Source organism: Cydia pomonella, chromosome 8, assembly GCF_033807575.1.
Source record: "Cydia pomonella isolate Wapato2018A chromosome 8, ilCydPomo1, whole genome shotgun sequence".
NCBI lineage: Eukaryota > Metazoa > Arthropoda > Insecta > Lepidoptera > Tortricidae > Cydia > Cydia pomonella.
Window position 1 is genome coordinate 9,233,498 of NC_084710.1, and position 24,833 is coordinate 9,258,330.

At 44.4% G+C, this 24,833-nt stretch overlaps 1 protein-coding gene across 1 annotated transcript; it reads left to right on the top strand.

The window, feature by feature from the left end:
• The first annotated feature begins 693 nt into the window (after positions 1–693).
• LOC133520504 (ATP-dependent RNA helicase DDX54) lies at positions 694–24,708 on the top strand. Its single transcript, XM_061854954.1, has 14 exons — positions 694–1,037; positions 1,553–1,732; positions 2,977–3,160; positions 3,970–4,119; positions 4,569–4,765; positions 5,318–5,528; positions 6,538–6,656; positions 11,895–12,008; positions 12,880–13,071; positions 13,761–13,874; positions 18,039–18,145; positions 21,920–22,055; positions 22,824–22,968; positions 24,502–24,708. Exons 1-14 carry the CDS (start codon positions 837–839, stop codon positions 24,684–24,686), a joined length of 2,235 nt encoding a protein of 744 aa, XP_061710938.1. The 5' UTR covers positions 694–836; the 3' UTR covers positions 24,687–24,708.
• The last annotated feature ends 125 nt before the right edge of the window (positions 24,709–24,833 follow it).

Consider the following 24,833-nt stretch of genomic DNA (forward strand, 5'->3'; position numbering starts at 1 on the left):
ATGCACAAGAAAACACGTGACGTGTAAATGTGCATGTTTATGGTTCCGATTCAGGCCACAAGATGGCAGACCCTCCAACGCGCACGGTCCCTATCATCGTCAGCCATTCCTGTCATTAAGTCAAACACGAAATTTACTTGAATGACGTCATATATTGGAATTGCCGCCACTTTATATATTTAAACTTTATTGCACAAAATATATACAATAATGTACAAAAGGCGGACTTAATGCCAAATGGCATTCTCTACCAGTCAACCATAGGGCCAAACAGAGACACTTTGTACAGGTTGATGCTCTTGATATTTGTATAAGTACTTTGATTGTATTGTACTTATCCCATCAAAACCTATATACCTACAAGTGTCTTTTGTTAAAAAAAAATTGACTCTTCCAAACAAGATATCAACATCAGACCAGCCAAAATGTATGAAACAGACAAAAAAATTTCGTGATTTCGGGGCTAAAGTCTGTTCGGAAAGAAAATAGTCGTGGAATGTATTGGGCCCCATAAATTCCACGACTCTTCTCTTTCCGCGCAGACCCTAGTCCTATGGTAAAAGTTACTCGGTATGTAAGTATGACCTACCAAAGAACTAAACGAAAAAATCTACAAAAAAATTATAATCGGTCCATGAAACGGAACGTCCCGTTGCTGTCATACTTTTGTGTCATTCGGAACGGGGTTGTCAATGTCATTGTCATAAATGTCATGTCATGTCAATGTCATTGTCAGACGAAATACGAAAACAGTCACACGTGTGTTTATAGTTAAGTTTCAGGAAAATATGTAATGAAATAGTGTTAATGTTAATACTGTTTATTAAACACAAAACATGCTGAAACCTAAAGAAAAGCTTGACGATCTGCCGGGCTTCGAAGTACCAACAGATGAAACGGCACCCGAGAATGAATCGCAAAGCAATAAAAAGAAAAAGAAGGGGTCTGGGGGTTTCCAGTCGATGGGGCTGAGTTTTCCAATCCTCAAAGGCATTGCCAAGCGAGGCTATAAGCAGCCAACACCTATACAGCGTAAGGTAAGCTGCTAGGAAAAGTATCCAAACATAACCTCAAAAGAACTGCATGGTTTTGTACAAACTAAAAATATATGTACTTCTTTTTCTTAATATTATTTATTTGAATAAAATGTCACAGTACTACTGACTAGCCTGTCAGACTATTATTAGTCTGAGTCAATTGTCAATTTTATTGGAAAGTTCTAGCACAAATTAACACATTCACTGCCAAGAGCCTGCTAGATGGATTCATTTTGTATAGGAAATGTAGCGCTTGATACTGATAGTGTTAAATGCTAATTTGTGATTACCATAAGTCAAAGCTTATCCCAAGACTAGTCTGCCACTGCAAAGATGGTTCTCCAAACTTTGAAACCTGAAGGCCACAGCCAAGCCTTTGCTTACTTTTGTAGGCTAGGCTTTATAGAATTTGGTTTTTGTTCATGGGCCGGAGAGCAGGTCATGGTTTAGCAACCCCTGAAGCATTGTTCACTTTTAAATCATTAGTTTAAATATTCCCAATTAACCTTTTGCAGACAATCCCCCTAGCATTAGAAAACAAAGATGTGGTAGCCATGGCCCGGACGGGGTCTGGCAAGACTGCTTGCTTTGTGTTGCCAATACTGGACAAGCTCATAGCACCAACCAACAAGCCTATGCCCGGGAAGAACTTCAGAGCCCTCATTCTGTCACCAACCAGGGAGTTGGCTTTACAGGTAGGATGTAAGAGTATGTTAATACTAAACAAATATAGTTAGTTTCAGTTCATAGCTTAAATGTGATACCTTTAAACAAGCAATTCTTGTATATTTATATGTTTCGGGGATCTTGGAAATAGCTCTAACAATATTGATGAAATTTGATTGATATATGGGGGTTTTCGGGGGCGAGAAATTGATCTAGGTCTTATGTCTTATACTCATAACTGGTTAACACAATGGCGCGTGAGAGCTAGTGCTCACAAGTCAAACCACATCACCTTTAGCCTAAGAAGAGGAGATTGCCCTCCAGTCAAACTTGGAAATGATGTCCTGCCACATTGCGAGTGTATCAAGTACCTAGGATTTCATCTAGATAGGCGCCTTACATGGAAAACTCACATAAAACACGAACGGAATGAAATTATATTAAAATACAAAAATCTTCATTGGCTATTGGGACGAAACTCTACCCTCTCAGTGGATAATAAATTACTCCTATACAACACAATCATTAAGCCTATCTGGACATATGGGATCCAGCTATGGGGAACTGCTAGTGATAGTAACATAATGTGTCTTCAAAGAGTACAGAATGCCATCCTTTGAGTGATTGCCAACGCACCGTGGTTCACCCGAAACGATGAAATACACAATTATCTCAATATGACCACCATAAAGGAAGAGATCAAAAAATTCACAAACAATTATATTGAGCGCCTAGCAAGCCACCCTAACCCACTGGCTTCAAAATTACTGGATAAGACTAAAAGTGTACATAGACTTAAAAGGAAGCACATTGTGCAAAATTAATGTTTGGTTAAATGAGACGATGGTCTCCAAAACCCCAATTCCTACATACATCAAAACTGATTATAGTCGTTACCGACTGATGGCAGTTCCAATCAGAAAAAAAAAACAGAAACAGGTCTTATGTCTGGGAAAAGCATTTTGTGAGTTTTTATATGTTTTCCGAGCAAAGCTGAGCAAAGCTCGGTCTAGATATTATGTTGTAATTTTAGCTTTATGTTATTTAATTAAATTTCCAATACACATTCCTGCTGTGGTAGCTTGCCTCGCATAGCGCTAATTTAATGATAGTTATAGAACTAAAAGTAAAAAATAAAAGTTTAAAGAAATTCCTTCAATAAATTTCACTATTTTCATTAATAGTGCTTACGCTACTATTATTTTGAATACAACATAATTTAAAAAACATAGAAGTATAGACTGAAAATGTACTAATTTATTTGCATTTTCAGACACTGAAATTTGTCCGAGAACTGGGCAAATTCACAGGCTTGTCTTCAGCTGCAATTCTCGGTGGAGAATCTATTGAGCAGCAATTCAGCGTGATGTCAGGAAAGGCTCCAGATATTGTGGTTGCCACGCCTGGAAGATTCCTGCACATTTGCATAGAAATGAATTTAAAACTGGACAATATAAGTGAGTTTGTCTTTCACTTGTAAAAACATTTTTATCAAGCTATCAATAATACAAAAAAAAAACAAATACTTTATTTCCAAAAAATATTAGAGCAAGTTACATTTTATTCTGACCCCCACACTAGGCAAAGCCTGTTCCGTGAGGGAAATCATACGATTTACTTAAATATATTACATAAGCGGCTATTGGCAACCATGTTGAACAGAAAATAGACTATTGTCAAATTAACCACAAGTCGTCTCCTTCACGATTTTCGTAGAAATCTCTTCTAAATACCCAAAACTGATACGGACGTGCTCTTCGCTATCTCCAGAACACGAAATAATAGCTGGTAACACTGATCCTAGATGATTCATACTCGTAGTTACCACTCATAGTATGAATTTTTATAGATTACAATATCCAAAAAATCCTCTAATAGATAGATAGATAGAATACGTTTTATTGGCACACTTCAGTAAAATACAGCTTAAAGAAAAACAATTGAATAATGATAGAGACAGACAAAAGGCGTTCTTATCGCTAAAGAGCGATCTCTTCCATTCCAGACAACCTTTGATGATACAAAATAATATTCTCCAATTTTTTGTAATGATATTACTGAATTTGTAACTAAGGCCAATGTTAACCTACAGGGCACTAAAAATTAAGTGTGATGTAAAGACTGCAACATGCAACAGCAGTCTGTAAGTGCAGAAGAAACGGTTAATGATTTAAGTTCATTTGTACTCACACATTACTCTTGGCCATACAATAGTTCATGATGGTTCTTATATGGTGTCTAAAAGTACATATCATAATGTTTACAGAAGTAATAGTGTTTGACGAGGCGGACAGGTTGTTTGAACTGGGCTTCGGTGAGCAACTTCGGGAGATAGTAGCACGCCTGCCTTCTGGCCGGCAAACCCTGCTGTTCTCAGCCACGTTGCCCAAAATGTTAGTCGAGTTCGCCCGTGCAGGCAAGTAATTACTTAATTATTAAATTATACTAATTAAGATGAACAATACTAATGATGATGATTACACTTTATGAAGATGGACCTGTGTCTCTAGTGGCTTTGGCGCGTTTTATAATTTTCAAATTTTCTCTTGTCTCGTTTTGTGAACTCGCACAGTTAGTAAAATGCCTAGATGTTATTAGTACACTCATCCTATAGTCAAGGATTTGTTTCAGAGTAATGCTTGTTTGCAATAATCTTTTCAATCAATTCTAATTGGATAAGGATACATTCAATTGTTGTTGGTCAACTTAAGAACTGAAACATGCTTTTGACACCCTAACAAATAAACTCATTAACAAAACGGGTCAAACTTTATTTGGGCATGCCTATAAGAAACAACCATTTTCATTGGCCTTGAGCTTATATTCACCAGCATAAAACTTATTCCAAGTTATTGATATAACCAGGCCTGTCCGACCCGGTGCTAATTCGTCTGGACGTGGACTGGAAGCTGCCATCCACATTATGGCTGGGCTGGATATACGTCCGCGCAGAACTGAAAACGGCAGCGTTACTACTGCTACTCGAACGGGTGCTGACAGATACCACCCCGCAGGCCGTCGTGTTCGCCGCTACCAAGCACCACGTCGAGTACCTACACATGGTGAGTACGCCAGGTCTAACTGAAGAGCTTCTAGCGGGCACTACAGATTGTTATTATGGACGGGGACTGGAAGCTACCATCAACCCTATGGCTGGGCTGGATCTACGTGCGCGCCGAACTGAAGACGGCCGCGCTGCTGCTGCTACTGGAGCGCGTGCTGACGGACACCACGCCGCAGGTGAGGTGGGGGGGTGGTGTTCGCCGCCACCAAGCACCATGTCGAGTATTTACAATTTACACATGGTAAGAACGGGCACTAGGGGATCTAGCCAAGTGATAATCTCAGGTATATAAAAAATGCCAACCGAAACGTAAATGATGTATGGAAGTGATCACTTGACTTTTTTAATATTAATATCCGAGACTCGCGAGAGATTGGTATTTAGAATTGAACACATTAGGAATTTCTTCGACTTGGTTACTTGACGCTTATTAGTTGACTTTATTGTCCACGCTATCGTCAGCGGCACCCCTATGTAGCCTATTGATGTGAGTTAAGACCCGCCGTGTCGATTATTTTTCATAAAAAACTTTTTTAATATTTCAACCCAGATTCTGCAAAAATCCGGCATCTCCTCAACCTACGCCTACTCCGGACTCGACCCGTCGGCGCGTAAGATCGCGCTTGGACGCTTCACCAACAATAAGTGCTCCGTGCTCATAGTAACGGACGTTGCGGCGAGAGGGTTAGATCTGCCGGCGTTGGATACAGTGATCAATTATAACTTCCCGGCTAAACCCAAGCTATTCGTGCATAGAGTTGGTGAGTTCATTGTTTCAATATATCCTATATGGTCCATTCACACTGCCACTGGGTAACATTGGTAGATTAGATCTGGCGGCGTTAAATACAGTGATATGCTTTAGCGCATGGAGTCGATGAGTTAACTGCAATATATCCGATATCCAATACATTCTCAAAGTACTAATGCTACCCAGCGGTACCCCAGCACAGGTAATATAGACCGTGCTCAGCCGCTTCTACAATATTTGGTCCGTGTTCATAGTAACGGATGTCGTAGCGAGAGGTTTAGATCTGCCGGCGTTGGACGCAGTGATACTGGCTAAGCCTAAGTATTTGTGCATACAGTTTGTGACTTTAATTTCCTGTGATATACATTTATGATTGTATTTATTTTATAGTATTTTAAGTAAAAATAGTAAGATAAAATGGATCATACACTACCGCATTTTAGCGTGGACGGTCTTTAAGGCCTAGACAAAGTGTAAGTCTCCGTCTGCAGCTGCTACAAATGAAGACCCGCGTGCACACATGCTGCTAATGCAAGTTATGCATCTGGTGTGCAGTGGCCTTTAGTCTCTCAACTAGGGGGTGTCAACATTCTAGTTTATTTAGCTTAAATTGACAGAGACAAAGTTGGAGACTAAGTACTAATGTTTACACACGTGGTCTCGTTAGTTTACTCGTAAATAAGTAAGTTTAGTTTTAATAAGTAAGTTTTAGTTTCTATCTGTAAATAGTTTGCTTATTAATCTAAAAAAAATTATTAATATATTATATATTATTATTATATTTTTAATCGTTTTAGCCACCCACACTTATACGATTGTTTATACCGATCACTCTCTGAGTATGTCGCAACTAGCCCTAGCACAGGCTTCGGTCTTTTTGGGCTGTTACTGCACACTATGTCTTTAAACGCTGGTCGGGAGAACCTTTGTTTATATTATTTTGTATAAACAGTAAATAGTTATGTGTTGTTTTTTAATGAATAAAAAATAAAATAAAATACGTAAGATGGTGTTCTCAGGTCGTAGCGCTCGCGCCGGACGCGCGGGCCGCGCGTGGTCGCTGGTGGCGGCGGGCGACGTGGCGCACCTGCTCGACCTGCAGCTGTTCCTCGGCGCCGACCTCAAGTGTCCCGACCAGGTAACGTAACATGATGCTCCCAGGCCGCAGCGCACGGGCCGCGCGTGGTCGCTGGTGGCGGCGGGCGACGTGGCGCACCTGCTCGACCTGCAGCTGTTCCTCGGCGCCGACCTCAAGTGTCCCGACCAGGTAACGTAACATGATGCTCCCAGGCCGCAGCGCACGGGCCGCGCGTGGTCGCTGGTGGCGGCGGGCGACGTGGCGCACCTGCTCGACCTGCAGCTGTTCCTCGGCGCCGACCTCAAGTGTCCCGACCAGGTAACGTAACATGATGCTCCCAGGCCGCAGCGCACGGGCCGCGCGTGGTCGCTGGTGGCGGCGGGCGACGTGGCGCACCTGCTCGACCTGCAGCTGTTCCTCGGCGCCGACCTCAAGTGTCCCGACCAGGTAACGTAACATGATGCTCCCAGGCCGCAGCGCACGGGCCGCGCGTGGTCGCTGGTGGCGGCGGGCGACGTGGCGCACCTGCTCGACCTGCAGCTGTTCCTCGGCGCCGACCTCAAGTGTCCCGACCAGGTAACGTAACATGATGCTCCCAGGCCGCAGCGCACGGGCCGCGCGTGGTCGCTGGTGGCGGCGGGCGACGTGGCGCACCTGCTCGACCTGCAGCTGTTCCTCGGCGCCGACCTCAAGTGTCCCGACCAGGTAACGTAACATGATGCTCCCAGGCCGCAGCGCACGGGCCGCGCGTGGTCGCTGGTGGCGGCGGGCGACGTGGCGCACCTGCTCGACCTGCAGCTGTTCCTCGGCGCCGACCTCAAGTGTCCCGACCAGGTAACGTAACATGATGCTCCCAGGCCGCAGCGCACGGGCCGCGCGTGGTCGCTGGTGGCGGCGGGCGACGTGGCGCACCTGCTCGACCTGCAGCTGTTCCTCGGCGCCGACCTCAAGTGTCCCGACCAGGTAACGTAACATGATGCTCCCAGGCCGCAGCGCACGGGCCGCGCGTGGTCGCTGGTGGCGGCGGGCGACGTGGCGAACCTGCTCGACCTGCAGCTGTTCCTCGGCGCCGACCTCAAGTGTCCCGACCAGGTAACGTAACATGATGCTCCCAGGCCGCAGCGCATGGGCCGCGCGTGGTCGCTGGTGGCGGCGGGCGACGTGGCGCACCTGCTCGACCTGCAGCTGTTCCTCGGCGCCGACCTCAAGTGTCCCGACCAGGTAACGTAACATGATGCTCCCAGGCCGCAGCGCACGGGCCGCGCGTGGTCGCTGGTGGCGGCGGGCGACGTGGCGCACCTGCTCGACCTGCAGCTGTTCCTCGGCGCCGACCTCAAGTGTCCCGACCAGGTAACGTAACATGATGCTCCCAGGCCGCAGCGCACGGGCCGCGCGTGGTCGCTGGTGGCGGCGGGCGACGTGGCGCACCTGCTCGACCTGCAGCTGTTCCTCGGCGCCGACCTCAAGTGTCCCGACCAGGTAACGTAACATGATGCTCCCAGGCCGCAGCGCACGGGCCGCGCGTGGTCGCTGGTGGCGGCGGGCGACGTGGCGCACCTGCTCGACCTGCAGCTGTTCCTCGGCGCCGACCTCAAGTGTCCCGACCAGGTAACGTAACATGATGCTCCCAGGCCGCAGCGCACGGGCCGCGCGTGGTCGCTGGTGGCGGCGGGCGACGTGGCGCACCTGCTCGACCTGCAGCTGTTCCTCGGCGCCGACCTCAAGTGTCCCGACCAGGTAACGTAACATGATGCTCCCAGGCCGCAGCGCACGGGCCGCGCGTGGTCGCTGGTGGCGGCGGGCGACGTGGCGCACCTGCTCGACCTGCAGCTGTTCCTCGGCGCCGACCTCAAGTGTCCCGACCAGGTAACGTAACATGATGCTCCCAGGCCGCAGCGCACGGGCCGCGCGTGGTCGCTGGTGGCGGCGGGCGACGTGGCGCACCTGCTCGACCTGCAGCTGTTCCTCGGCGCCGACCTCAAGTGTCCCGACCAGGTAACGTAACATGATGCTCCCAGGCCGCAGCGCACGGGCCGCGCGTGGTCGCTGGTGGCGGCGGGCGACGTGGCGCACCTGCTCGACCTGCAGCTGTTCCTCGGCGCCGACCTCAAGTGTCCCGACCAGGTAACGTAACATGATGCTCCCAGGCCGCAGCGCACGGGCCGCGCGTGGTCGCTGGTGGCGGCGGGCGACGTGGCGCACCTGCTCGACCTGCAGCTGTTCCTCGGCGCCGACCTCAAGTGTCCCGACCAGGTAACGTAACATGATGCTCCCAGGCCGCAGCGCACGGGCCGCGCGTGGTCGCTGGTGGCGGCGGGCGACGTGGCGCACCTGCTCGACCTGCAGCTGTTCCTCGGCGCCGACCTCAAGTGTCCCGACCAGGTAACGTAACATGATGCTCCCAGGCCGCAGCGCACGGGCCGCGCGTGGTCGCTGGTGGCGGCGGGCGACGTGGCGCACCTGCTCGACCTGCAGCTGTTCCTCGGCGCCGACCTCAAGTGTCCCGACCAGGTAACGTAACATGATGCTCCCAGGCCGCAGCGCACGGGCCGCGCGTGGTCGCTGGTGGCGGCGGGCGACGTGGCGCACCTGCTCGACCTGCAGCTGTTCCTCGGCGCCGACCTCAAGTGTCCCGACCAGGTAACGTAACATGATGCTCCCAGGCCGCAGCGCACGGGCCGCGCGTGGTCGCTGGTGGCGGCGGGCGACGTGGCGCACCTGCTCGACCTGCAGCTGTTCCTCGGCGCCGACCTCAAGTGTCCCGACCAGGTAACGTAACATGATGCTCCCAGGCCGCAGCGCACGGGCCGCGCGTGGTCGCTGGTGGCGGCGGGCGACGTGGCGCACCTGCTCGACCTGCAGCTGTTCCTCGGCGCCGACCTCAAGTGTCCCGACCAGGTAACGTAACATGATGCTCCCAGGCCGCAGCGCACGGGCCGCGCGTGGTCGCTGGTGGCGGCGGGCGACGTGGCGCACCTGCTCGACCTGCAGCTGTTCCTCGGCGCCGACCTCAAGTGTCCCGACCAGGTAACGTAACATGATGCTCCCAGGCCGCAGCGCACGGGCCGCGCGTGGTCGCTGGTGGCGGCGGGCGACGTGGCGCACCTGCTCGACCTGCAGCTGTTCCTCGGCGCCGACCTCAAGTGTCCCGACCAGGTAACGTAACATGATGCTCCCAGGCCGCAGCGCACGGGCCGCGCGTGGTCGCTGGTGGCGGCGGGCGACGTGGCGCACCTGCTCGACCTGCAGCTGTTCCTCGGCGCCGACCTCAAGTGTCCCGACCAGGTAACGTAACATGATGCTCCCAGGCCGCAGCGCACGGGCCGCGCGTGGTCGCTGGTGGCGGCGGGCGACGTGGCGCACCTGCTCGACCTGCAGCTGTTCCTCGGCGCCGACCTCAAGTGTCCCGACCAGGTAACGTAACATGATGCTCCCAGGCCGCAGCGCACGGGCCGCGCGTGGTCGCTGGTGGCGGCGGGCGACGTGGCGCACCTGCTCGACCTGCAGCTGTTCCTCGGCGCCGACCTCAAGTGTCCCGACCAGGTAACGTAACATGATGCTCCCAGGCCGCAGCGCACGGGCCGCGCGTGGTCGCTGGTGGCGGCGGGCGACGTGGCGCACCTGCTCGACCTGCAGCTGTTCCTCGGCGCCGACCTCAAGTGTCCCGACCAGGTAACGTAACATGATGCTCCCAGGCCGCAGCGCACGGGCCGCGCGTGGTCGCTGGTGGCCGGCGGGCGACGGGGCGCACCTGCTCGACCTGCAGCTGTTCCTCGGCGCCGACCTCAAGTGTCCCGACCAGGTAACGTAACATGATGCTCCCAGGCCGCAGCGCACGGGCCGCGCGTGGTCGCTGGTGGCGGCGGGCGACGTGGCGCACCTGCTCGACCTGCAGCTGTTCCTCGGCGCCGACCTCAAGTGTCCCGACCAGGTAACGTAACATGATGCTCCCCAGGCCGCAGCGCACGGGCCGCGCGTGGTCGCTGGTGGCGGCGGGCGACGTGGCGCACCTGCTCGACCTGCAGCTGTTCCTCGGCGCCGACCTCAAGTGTCCCGACCAGGTAACGTAACATGATGCTCCCAGGCCGCAGCGCACGGGCCGCGCGTGGTCGCTGGTGGCGGCGGGCGACGTGGCGCACCTGCTCGACCTGCAGCTGTTCCTCGGCGCCGACCTCAAGTGTCCCGACCAGGTAACTTAGGACCGGTGGCACCAAAACAGTGTCTGTCACTGTTAAAGCGTTCGTTCGCTCAATTTTATCGTATGGGAAGTTTCATATTTCACTGCTGAGTGACGTTGATCAGTCTGCTAAATGTGGTTGGTGCACCTGGGCCTTAGGCTTAGGCTTAGGCTGGCTCGTAGGATGGTATTTCACCTGTCCAATTTATTTGTCCAATGTGCATGGCGTCTCACTATCTCATTAAGCAAAATGTGAGATGCAAATACACATTGGACCAAGTAATTGGACAGGTGGAATACCATCCTTAGAGCTAATAAACTTTGCGCTTCTCTAAAAAAATCTTGTGACGCACACTTTTAGCTATCGGCGTAAGTGTTATGTTGAGGAGCGCGCAATAACGAAATTTAAAGATTGTTTTGTATATAACGATTTCAAGCAAAATTTACTTGCTTCGTTGTCAATACATTATGTAGTGGTCACCACGCATAATTAACGAACTGATCAACGTTAAATGTGCATTTTAGTTAATAGCATACGTAACTGTTTATTATGACCGTTACAGGGATGAGCTTGTAAAAGCATTGTAATATAAGTAATCTGTTTCCTTCCCTTTGTCGGCACTTGCCTTTGTGTTAATCTGTCTTTGTTTTATTTCTTTGTCAGTTTCCGAATATTGTTAACTTTAAATAATAAACTAATTTGTAGCCAGCGGAGTAATCCGTGGGAAACGTTAGGATTCGCCATGTGCGAAACCGTTATAGGTTCTGTACCGCTATTCCTATTGCGTACCTGATGCAAGGTTATAATCTCGCGGGAGTCGAAGATAGTTCGTAGTCAGACGTCAACTCGACAAGTTGTCTCGTACCTATTATCACAGGTCGAGCTTGATATCGTATCGCTCCCTCGCGTTCTCTTGGTACCTATCTTTAACGGTCGAGCTCGATCATATATCGCTCCCTACTTATTATTGTAATTAGTGTTAGTTTAGTATTGAGTTGTGTTAATATAGATTTATTATTGTTACCGCGTCTGAACTTTTTATTTGCAACAATCCCAACACCTAAGTACAAATACCAAACCCCACTGCCAAACATGTTTATAATGCAGTGTTTGTTCCCAGGTATCAGAGCCCGGGCCGGCGTGTCCGAGCGGCGTGTGGGGCTGCATGCCGCCCAGCGCGCTGGAGATGCGCCACCAGGACGTCATGGCCTGGGAGAAGAACTACAACGAGATCGTACGTACAAACTACTCATCATACTCAGAATTTCGAGAAATGTGTCACAAATCGGACAAGCCATAGTAGGAAAACTTAAGTGTATCATCAATGTCTGTGTAAGTCCTTATGGCAATATAATATATTTCAATGTGGTTCAAGAAATAGTTGCTATTTACAATTAACAAGAACCCTTACATGGCAAAATATAACAACATTTTGAACTATTCCTCGTTGCGTTAATAATCGAACTGAAATTCTGTTAATCTAGCTCCAGGTGAAGTAATTCCATTCGGAGAGGTACCCCGCCATGCGTGGCCATTCTGTATGAAATACTATTACCAAAGAGAAATTGAAATAGAGGTGGATTGTCAAAGAAAATTTTGTAGCCACAGTGAATTTTCTGCCATCTTTCGACACATGATTAAAACTGTTAGAGCGCTATTTGACTTTGATCTTTATTCTGTCACTGATATGTGTTAAATTTGTTAAATATCAAAAACTGGCGCCATCTTACCGGGCATCGGTTAAAGGTTGTGTCGCCATCGCTCGAAACGATCCCGCCATACCTTTGGCCTTTGATCTATTAGATGGCGCCACTCTTTGATATTTAAAAAATTTAACACATATCAGTATAGGAATAAGGATCAAAGTCAAATGGCGTTCTAAAAGTTTTAATATGTGTCGAAAGATGCCAGTAAATTTATTGTGGCTACAAAGTTTTCTTTGACAATCCATGTCTATTTGCAATTCTCATCGCTGTTACTTACTCTGGTTATGTGGAAGTTTCTCTGTGGAGAAATATGATAGCAGGTTCTTGGGCCTTGTGAAAGTACCTGCCACTTTAAAACTTTTAAAACCGTTCGTAACTTATTGATAAATATTTGTCCAGGAAGACGCAGCCCGCGTGATGGGCCGCGGTTGGCAGCAGTACATGCGGTGGCGCGAGCCCGCCTCCGCCGACGCCAACAAGCGCGCCAAGGCCACCACGCCACCTGCTCTGACGCACCCGGCGCTGTTAGACGAAGGGCAGAGGGCTGTACTCGACTTGGCCGCGCAGATCAAGAACTACACACCGAAAGGGGTATGTTACATTAGAGACTGACCTAACTTACACCTAAAGGGCTGAGTTAGATTGTCACTGACAGACCAACAAGGGCTAGGCAACTACACCAGTCACGCTCACACACCCGTTAGATGAAGGACAGGGCCGACGGAGCACTACACTACACTACAAACCTAAACGGGTAAGTTTGACAAGTTATACGATTGTTTGACACCATCATAGCATAAAATAAACATTTTTCTACTCGTCGACTGTAATGGTTGAATTAAGATTTCGTATACCAAACGCGTATAAGTGCGTACTTTTCATGTATGGGCTCCCAACTTAACATTAATATTCGTTTCGATACGCTGCAGACAACTATTTAGAAAAAAAATACCTAAAACGTGCCGCCGCGCCCCCATAGAACGGGCGGTGGGCGGACGGGGGCTCCCACGTTTGTACTACATTTTTGTCTACTGAGATACTTACCAATTTCCATGACTTATTTAGGTTTTATAGTAAAAAAGTATTATTTTTGATGACTCGTAGAAAAAGTATTGTATACGATAGTGATATAATCAAGCTCTACAATCTCGTACCCAGCAAGCTTCGTTGCCTAAACACGGTACTCGACTAAAAACATTATGGTGATTGAACATATTATGGTGTTAAAACTTACGTACGCAAACAGTATTTAAAGTTTCTTTCAACCTGACTTGTTCCAGACCATCCTCGAATTGGGCGTGAAACATGACTCCCCGATGAACGTGGCCATGAAGACCATGAAAAAGAAACACGGCAAACTAGTGCAGCGCGTGCGCGAGAACAAAAAACTGCAGGTGAATATACCATTTTCCGCAGATGTATACTAACATAGCAATCATGTGAATTATATCATTTGTTCCGATAGGCAGGACGGTACAGGTTTTCAAAATGGCGAGAGTCAAAAATCCATGGGTACGTTAAACGGAGGCATCGAGAGTTAGATAGATAGATAGATAAACCATTTATTCGCTTGCCACAATACACACAACTAAACAAAAAATAATACAAACAATAGCAACACCAAAATAAAAATTAAATAAAGAGCAAAAAGCATCAATAAAAGGTAATGTGTGCTGTGTGCGTTGCAGCAAAACAAAAGGGTTCTGGCTCAGTAATACGCTCCACTCTTTCGGGTGAAGCACTGATAATTCTGCTAGAACCCAGATCACGAACGATTCACGATGTAACAAAAAAAAACATATATATACATAAATATTTAGTAGCATGCCTATAAAATAATAATACGTGTCGTAGTATGCATTATGTAAAAGTGTGGTGCGTGTTGGTGTATAGTACCTTATTATATCAGATGTCGAGTATAAAACGGCCTACAATAATATAAAGAGTTTGTACACATACAGACTAGATTCGGTAATCTGCAACCAAGTACCCGTGCGGTATTCCTGAAATTTGTTTATTTAAAAGGTACATTTTAAAATAAGACTTAAACGATTGCTTTGTTTTAAGGCATCTTAATGGTGGAGGGATATTATTCCAGCACTTGGTTGCGAGATACCGGAAGCAGCCCGTAAAAGCGACGGTTTTGTGTGGATGTGTTTCTAAAAGACAACGCCTGGTGGATCTAGTACCATGTCGTCTGTGGAATGAGGAAATATGTATTTTTGAATATAAATATTCCGGTTTTTTGTCATTCAGGACACCAAATAAAAGACTTGCAAGGTGTAGGTGTCTGCGAGACGTCATATTAAGTATTGAGGCTTTATTTAAATGTGGTGTAATGTGACTCCTAGGTGGGACTGAATAACAAAAACGATAACAGGCATTCTGAACTCGCTGTATAAGACGTCGCGTTTTCTCTTGTAGACGTGGCCCGTACACTATGTCTCCATAATTTAGTTTGGACAGAACTAGTGATTCGCATAAAATCTTACGTACTTCCTCACTTAAGAGGTTTCGAATTTGATATAGGACCTTCAGGCGAAAAAAGCACGACTTGACCAACTCTCTCACATGTTTTTCGAACCGCAACTGGCTGTCAATCACAAGCCCTATGTTTCTAGCCTCCTCCACTCGTTCTATGAATGAACCTCTTATACTTATTTTAGGGTCAAGATCCAACATTTTTGATCTTTGTGTCTTGGAACCTAATATCATGAACTTTGATTTAAGGGGGTTCAGCAATAATCCATTTTTATCAGCCCAAGTGGATATACTTTCCAGATCCGCATTAATTTTGTGAATTGCTTCGGCTATATTACCAGGACGGGTTGAAAAGTACAGTTGGACGTCATCTGCGTATAAGTGGTATTTGCAGTATTTAACCCATTCATGGCCACGAACCACGAAGCGTACACGACACGCCGGGCCACCATACAAACCGTTTTCAGCTAAAACGTATGACTCAGCTTATGGGTCTAGGGCCTGGCGCGAACGTCAAAGAAATTGCCGCTTATGAATCCGGTCCGTTGGACAATATTATGCAACATTTTTATTAACCAACTGTTTACTGTTCATATTAAAATATATATATATATTTACTAATTTGTTGCTATTTGTAAGAAACTAAGAATGAACATTAGCCTGATCAGAAATAGATGATCATTGTCAAGAGGGCGCTATTATTTTCATATAATTATAGGGTTCAGAAAAATATGAAGAAAAAAAAAGTTCTAATAAAATTCTGCATCTTAGTGCGTGATTATGTATATTTCTAGTCAGCCTTTACTTTTTAATCATAAACCAGGTTGCTTTCAGAACATGAAAGGAAATAGGTTTTTTGAAATTGCAACATTTATTATAAACGATTTAAAGGCATAGAATACAATCAAATACAAAACGTAATATTTACAAACTTAAATACTAAGTTACACTACCTCTCCTTCAAGATTGGCATGGCAATCAAGAAGACTAGGTAAATTCGCTTTACTTCGATTTACGGCAGTTAAAAAGTGACTTAGCTTGATTGTTAAATGATCGATATTGTTATATTTTTTCTTTTCGTTTATCTCTCGTGATTATAAATACTACGAATAAATACATTTTAATTAATCAATAATCGCAAGAATGAAAAATAAAGAAACCTGTTTATCTAATTGAGTTTGGATTGTAATCCGAAAAAAATGTATCTTACCGGCAGGTTCAATCACATTCACACCCATTTCATTGTTGTTTATTTCTTGCATCATTGCTGTTAAATCAGGATGCATATCATTCAACAGGGGCGAGTTCAGGGTTCCAGTATTCTAAGCCTGGTCGTTCGGGTGAAGCAGGTTCGGAGTCCAGTTCATAGCACAATTTGTCAGGAGGTCAGGAGGGTTCAAATTCCGGGTATCCATAGCCAAGGTCACAAAAATCACAAAATACGAAATCACTGAAGAGCACAGAGAGGAGCATAAAGTCGCCAACGAATAAATCGTGACTAAATATAATTTCCCATGTTACTCTAAAATACATCCTAATAGAGGGGATGGGGTGAATCATTTCTTGAGTTTATGTCAAAAATACCACGTTAAAGATAATACCGCCGCTAAATCCGCCGCCGCCCAGGTGCATCCATTGTTTATTGTCCAAGTGTCTCCGATAATCTTACATGTGGCCGGTCATGAACTTTGTTTTGGTAAACGTCATTATAATATAAACAATAGAGCACTTAAAATGTATTATAGTACTTATTACCACAAGAATGTTTAGAAAAAATCTTTTCTTTTAAATATTTCTCACACACTATTGCGATAATACAATATACCATTTAGTTGGTGACTGTTTAAGCTGCCCTGTTTTTATAATGAAACAAAAAAATTGGCATGGTAATAAGTTTGGTTCTTAGAAATGTTGCTTGCTACCATCCAAACAGTAATCCATTGTAAAAAGGTACAATTTGCAACGAGTTTCGTCATGAAATAAGCTTTAAAACCAAGTTATAAAGTTTATTTTTGCGTGCTATGAAGATATGTGTAGTTTTTACAATTAGCGCCAGGCCACGGTGACCCATACCTTGAGTCATGTCAATAACTTCAGGCATAAATATATTTTTGATATTTTTGAAATGTAGATTTATCCATTTGCTTGGGACACGTATGTATCTCGAATTTCAGAATATTTACTATATTACACTTCCAGTAAACCAAACTTGAATATTCTAGACCCTGTTTCACTAAAAAAAAAACATGTTTACAATTATGTTTTTCAACATGCCTTATAAAGATGGTTGTTAGCTCAAATTATACTTATGTTATTTCGTCATATTACGTTTTGTTTATGTTTAAATCAGAATTTATTCACGACTCACATGTGAGTCACGGGCACTGCGCGACTGTTTGAACATGACCCATACGCTGAGTCACGGGCCCTGAATGGGTTAATCGTTTTTATTATATCTGCACTGTAAATAATAAATAACAATGGACCAAGTATAGAGCCCTGGGGGACTCCCCGGGTTGAAGATCTGGCGTCAGAAACCGATGAGGTACCATTTTCTTTTGATAGTTTGACAGACTGCGTTCGCTCACCAAGGTAACTACTAAACCAAGCTAGTGACTTTAAGTCTACTCCATAGTAACTCAGTTTTGAGAGTAGCAAGGTAATATTTATGCAGTCAAAAGCGCGCGAAAAATCTAAAAGTACCAAACAGGTGCCTTTACCAGAATCTTGTTCAGAAAGAACATTATCGACGACATCAATTAAAGCAGTAATGGTCCCCATTCCATTTCGAAAGCCTGATTGCATTTGGGGCAGGATATTTGTGTCCTCTACATACTGGTATAATTGATCGTAAACAGCTTTTTCTAGTAACTTAGATAAGAATGGTAATATGCTTATTGGTCTAAGGTCTTTAAGTTCGTATGCATTATCCACCTTGTTAATGGGGCAGAAGTTATGAATTTACCACATATGAGAATAATGTCAGAAAGTTTCGGGACATCTATAATAGCTTGTCTTTCAATTAAACGTGGAAATCTCTTGGGGTACGCACAAAATGAACTTAAAATAACTTTCAGGCGGAGGGAATATTGAACACAACTGAGGGCAAATCAAAGAAGAAGGAAGTGGTACGAGACGAGAACTACATACCGCACCAAGCCAGCGACCAAGTTACTGAAGTCGGGTATGTACACAATTCAATGTATGAATGAAATTATATGTTTCAAATGGATTTATACGTCCGGATTTATTCTCCCAAGTTCCAGACGACTATATACATTGCTAGGTACAACTTGTACATTTTGCTTATTTCCATTTTGAACAGGACTTCACAATGGTTTCATTATGTTCTAAAAAAAGCTAGTTCAGTTTCTGTAAAATTATAGTATTTTATGCAACAGTTGTATAAGAAGGGTCAAAAAAGGCGAGTGTCCTGAGTTACAATGTGAGCCGGAGCCGAAGGCGTAGGCATTTTTCGACCTACTTATACAACGTTGCATACAATACTTTTCCTACGAGTCAACTAAAATAATACTTTAAAGTAGTATAGAATCATATAGGTAAACAAACCAAAATTATACAGCTAAGATATGCGAGGCGAGCATACATTCTTACGCGCCCGGCCCGGCTGGTCAGCGACACCTTCTCGTCAGTCATGAGGCCCTGGTACTTGTTCTTTGCTAAATTAAATTTTTGGACTGTTTTTTGAGAGAATGGACGAAGATCGGAACGTAAAAAGAGCGTACCTGGGTCGCCTAGCAGGAGGACGTCCTATCGGACGCCCTAGATATCGCTGGAGCGACATGGTGGAGGCGGATCTGCGCGAGCTTCGAGTCGACAATTGGCGAGAGGTCGCACAGGACCGAGAAAAGTGGCGCTGTCTTGTGTCGGAGGCCAAGTCTCATTTTGGGTCGCTGAGCCAACGGAGTAAGTAAGTAAGTAAGTAAGTTTTTTCTCGATTTTGGCCCCAGTAGCCTATGGAGGGTAACAAGCGACGCTAAGCGGTCTTCGTAGTCTATGGGTGTTGTATTACGGGTGTCACATGCGTGTTTCTAACTTATGAAGCAATAGGGTTGTTTCCAATTTTTGAAACGCTTATATTACGTTATATATTAACTAAAAGTTGCCCTGAAATTCAACTTTTATACTAAAAACGGCTTTAATAGTATTTTACAGTACATATGGGGCTACTTTATAGCACTAGTGCGAGAAGTAGCATATTACGTTACTGTGTCGAACATTTAAAGGGCCATATGTACTGTAAAACGTTGTACGATACATGTGCGAATAGGTAATTCGCAACTCGTGTCGATTTAAAACACTCCCTTCGGTCGTGTTTTAATTTATCGCCACTCGTTTCGAATTTCCTATTTTTCGCACTTGTATCGTAATGTACTATTATGCAAAGTTGTATAAGAAGGGTCAAAAAAGGCGAGTGGCGTGAGTTACAATGTGAGCCGGAGCCGAAGGCGTAGGCGAACATTGTAAAGGTATACGCTACGAGCATTTTTTGACCTACTTATACAACGTTGCATACAATACTTTTCCTACGAGTCAACAAAAATAAATCTTAATTTAGGCAAACAAAGCAAAAGTATATAGCAAAGACGCGCGAGCATACCTTGTTACACGCCCGGCTCGCCCCGGGCCGCGGCCGGCCGGTCAGCGACACCTTCTCGTAACTCATGAGGCCCTGGTACTTGCTACTTGCTAAATTAAATTTTTGGACAGTTTTTTCTCGATTTTGGCCACCGTAGCCTACGGAGACTAACAAGCAACGCTAAGCGGTCTTCGTAGTCTATGGGTGTTGCTATATTACGGGTGTCACATGCGTGTTTCTGATTTATGAAGTGATTGTTTTTACTATGCACACGTAGAAGATACGAACTGCCAACTGACATTTGTCATTTGTTGTTTATCGCCTAACAGTGTCAATCCGAGAGTTGTGACGTCATCAGAATCTTCAATGACGTTTCGAGTTTGGTCACGTGACGTGTGCCAAAACATATTTTACAGTACATATGGGGCTACTTTATAGCACTAGTGCGAGAAGTAGCATATTATGTTATTGTGTCGAACATTTAAAGGGCCATATGTACTGTAAAACGTTGTACGATACATGTGCGAATAGGTAATTCGCAACTCATGTCGATTTAAAACACTCCCTTCGGTCGTGTTTTAATTTATCGCCACTCGTTTCGAATTTCCTATTTTTCGCACTTGTATCGTAATGTACTATTACAGTACATATGGGGCTACTTTATAGCACTAGTGCGAGAAGTAGCATATTATGTTATTGTGTCGAACATTTAAAGGGCCATATGTACTGTAAAACGTTGTACGATACATGTGCGAATAGGTAATTCGCAACTCGTGTCGATTTAAAACACTCCCTTCGGTCGTGTTTTTAATTTATCGCCACTCGTTTCGAATTTCCTATTTTTCGCACTTGTATCGTAATGTACTATTAAATTCAATATTTACAAAAATATGGTCATTACAGGTCCCCTAAAAGTAGTTTAACATGTTCTTATAATCCCAAAGAATTTATTGTGATACAATTCTGCCCTAAGATTTGTAGATGGAAACAACCCTATTGTTTCTACAATACAACCAAATGAATATTTTGTAAGTTGGCTGCAATGCACTTAGTTTAAAACTGTATTCAATTTGATTTTGTTAGGTTTGCAGCCATTAGTTACAGTATCGTTATAGCGATTTTAAAGCACAAGTGCTGTTATGAGGAATAGACAATATAGACTTTTCTTCAAACCTTTTATGTAGGTTCTTACATTCGTGTTCATGAATATATAAATAACAGATAACAGTAGAGGAGTAGGAACAATATTTTTTCTACTACCGTACTTTTATTTGTCATTTAAAGGGTCGTGCACACATCTTTAAAACCCTACCTTATAGTTGTCAAGACAAGTATTTAGTTTATTCCCCAAAAACGCATTTTTGCATACACGCAGTATCTTTTTGGCACTTAGATAGATAGATAGATAAAATCTTTATTCAACCACAACTTACATGCGTTGTAACACAAACAAATAACAAGAGAAAAAGAAAATTGACAAGAGACAAAGAGAAAGTAACATACAATTTGACACTAATATCAATGTCTTATTTTTAGATTAGTAGAGATATTAGTAGAGGGTCATGTGTTGTGGTAAAGAATAGGCGCTGACTCAGCATAAATGCTGCGGTAATTACACTTCGTGTAATTACCACTTAAAGAATATTGTATGAAATACATTGTTGCCAACCTTACTTTAAATGTCATCTCTGACAAATAAGTGAACCATAGACAAGTTTTTTTTAATTTAATTCATTAATTTTCCCGCCCGTACCCTACATTCTTTGTTACTTCTTGTATGAGGTTATTGTGGTTGTCGAATAAAAACTTAACTTTTGTGTTAAATAACAGTATGTCTTTCAAGTTAAAATGGATGAAGACGAAAACTTAGTGTCTACGCCTGAAGAAATATCAGTGATGGCCCAAGAAGTCACTAAAAATTTTCTGCCTTCAAAATCGCGATAGATGAATATTTGTTAAATTTACAATTTTATTTCAAAGTAAGTGCTTGGCCGTAGAAAAAGTATTGTATGCAATGTTGTTTAACTGAGTCAAAAAATACTCGTGGCGTCTTTATTATCAATTTTCGGCTTCGCCTCAAATTGTTACTCACGCCACTCGCCTTTTCTGACCTCTCTTAAACAACGATTGCATAAAATACTATAAAAAGTCCCGGGACTGAAACTCATATCGATGGTTTTTTTTATAGGTAGAACATTGCAGGGAATTTATCAATATTTAAATAAATTATTAGCTTTACGATGTTTGTTTACAAAACGGAGGCAAATTCAACACATTAACTGGTATTTGCACATGCGAGACACAGACGACGTATAGTACGAGTATAATAGACAGTGACCAATGGCAGTATGTTTGCAGCATGGCGGTGAACTTCAACTCGGGCGCCGCGGCCGCCGAGCTGGACGTGGGCGCCGACAGCGGCGAGGCGGCGCGCGCGCAGCACCACCAGATGCGCTGGGACCGCAAGCGCAAGAAGATGGTGCACGCCGACCCGGTACGGAGCTCGTTAGTGCACGTGCACTCGACGCCGACTGCCATATATCGGTTAAAACAAATGTATGGCGGCCGGCGTCAGTGCCTCGACGCACTTCCCCGCCTACTTACCGTACGAAATGGCGGCGCGCTGTACCACGGCGCCAAAAATGTCTACTAGCAAAGCTAGGTCTTAAGAGTTAACTGTAGGGGTCCACGCGTCCTTGGCAGGTAACCCAACACACAACCGTTGTTATCTCTTACGGATTACGGTGGTGTCTTGCCCATAATAATGTACATACCTAATTATCAGTTTATTAATTTCACATGGCATTTACTTTCTTTAAAAAATCTGATGACATAGGCATAGGTGTAATAAGCCAAAGCAAGAGGCCCACACCGTTACAGAAACGTATAACATATCATTGGGACACAAAAGGTCTATTTTGTCGAGGACGTAACCCGTATGGCAGCAATCTAACCGAAAGTAAAAAAAAATTAACGGTTTATTTATTTTTGAAGTTTTTTTTTTACATCAGTACATGTTCCGATACTAAACTTATATTTGAAGTGTGGTATTCTACCTGTCCAATTTCTTGTTTCTTGATCCAATATGCATTGCGTCTCACTCTCTCATTAAGCAAAATGTCAGACGCAAATACACAATGGACCAAGAATTTATAACATGACATTATGAGTCAAGGCATGCGTCGTTGTGAATGACACAATCTATAGAGGCTTCTTAATTCTTAGATAAAACTTCACACAATTGTGAACTTTTCTGTCATAGGATGGCGGGCGCAAAATGATCCGAACTGAAAGTGGCGGACGAGTCCCGGCCTCGTTCCGTAGCGGCCGCTACGAGGAGTGGCGAAAAAGAAACGCACAGGACCAGGACGAGGAGGAGGACACTAACGCCAACAGGAAACGGCCTGGTAAGTGTTTAGGGTGCTCGAGTTGCTTATAGGGCAATGATTTCACCAGGGTACACTGACGAGTCGCGCCGCGTCTTTGGTTGCAAATTGTGTTACGGAAATCGACAAACTTGACAGCCGCGGGAATGCTGACTTGACTCGCGGTCTAAGGGTGTTAACACACTAATCCATAGTTTCTACCTAGATCAATCAATTGGTGTGGTAACCTGGTAACATCCTAACTCCCGGATGCAAGTTGTGCTAGCCTTGCTGATGTGTACACAACGCAATAGACTACTTTTTTTTAAATTACAAATTAAGCTTTGGTCAACACAAAGTCATTATTGTAGATTTACCCGTGCTAGAATAAGGACGCTGAGCACGAAAAATTTCGTACATACACTATTCGTAAACCGACAATGCCCTGAAATGCCCCTCGTAAACCGACCAGAAGTAAAAACCTTTTTGTTCTTCCCAAAATAAGGACCAATGCTGGAAAGCGTGTTCCGTTATACATACTATGTAGCTACCACAATACATTTCTAAATGAAATTGATATATTCTCATGCTCCCGCTCCCAGTTCAAGTATGCTGTTACTAAAATATATCTTTAAAATGTCTCTTATCATTCTTATGTCATCTTAGTAATTTATCTTATCTTTACCTTCTCCTAAGCATACAACAGTTCAGCTACCAACAATGTACTTTTAACGCACGGTTTTGTTGTATCCAAATTTAGCAAAGTATTATCGCATTGCGCATCTACTATGTGTTCATACATGTTTGTTCTATTGTTGTTTCTTGTATGATTGTTTCTGTGTTATCTCCGAAATATAAAATATAATATAAATATAAAATTATATATATATATATACTATTATATACCCGGCTGTTCCTATGTCTATCGCTCGTGCTCAATTATATTGCTGTCCCGCTCGCACAGTGGCAAGGGCGGATCAGCAATGTAATAACACGCGTGCGATAGAGATAGACAGGCGGGTGGATGTATGAAATTCTTCGTGCTCAGTGTCCTTACTTTATACTATTTTCATTAACTCACATAAGAATATTAAGTAGAAACAAGTGGAAGTTATATGTTATTTAAATAAATTATATTTAAATTTCACGCAAAATACTGACGCTTTATTTTTCCTGGCAGCATTTAGAAAGGGGCAGAGGGTTCTTTCCTGCCTCTCACACGGTACTTTTTCCTCCTTCATCCTTATCATCCTTACCATGCGATTCATGCGAAAAACTTTAATATGATAGAAAAAAAGTACAGGTTATTTATTTACTTTTTTAACAGTACTCGTTCCTTATCTAAAGCCAGTAATATATGATCACGCGCCATTTTGCTGAATTTCATTGGAACTAAATTTTTCATCCTAAACTGAACTGTCACCCTATACATGAGAATAACAGCGCCCTCCTGACAATGATCATGTATTTCTGGTCGGGCTTTATAAAATATCCTTGGTCAGTCCTTATTCAGGGGCGCTATCTAATTGAAGCTAATTTTAAAAGCAAACACCAACAAATTTCTCACCTTTTCAGTGTCAGAATTCCGTCCCCACTGGGTGAAGCACAACGAGGCGATAGCCAAGAAGAAGGCCACGGCGTCCTCCAAAGAGTTCCGCGACAAGGCGCAGATCGTCAAGGACCGCATCCGCAAGGAGAAGATCAAGCAGAAACTCAAACACAAGCTCGGCAAGAAGGGCAAGGGGAAGAAGAGGAAATGAGACGAATATATTATATTTAAAAGTGGAAGTTTTTGATTTCCGTTCCCTTTTCTGTAAGACTAGTCTGCCGATTCGCTTCTCCTCGGTGGTGATAATGTACGACCAACTTTCTTCTGCAAGTGAACTTCCACCAACAAAGAATATATT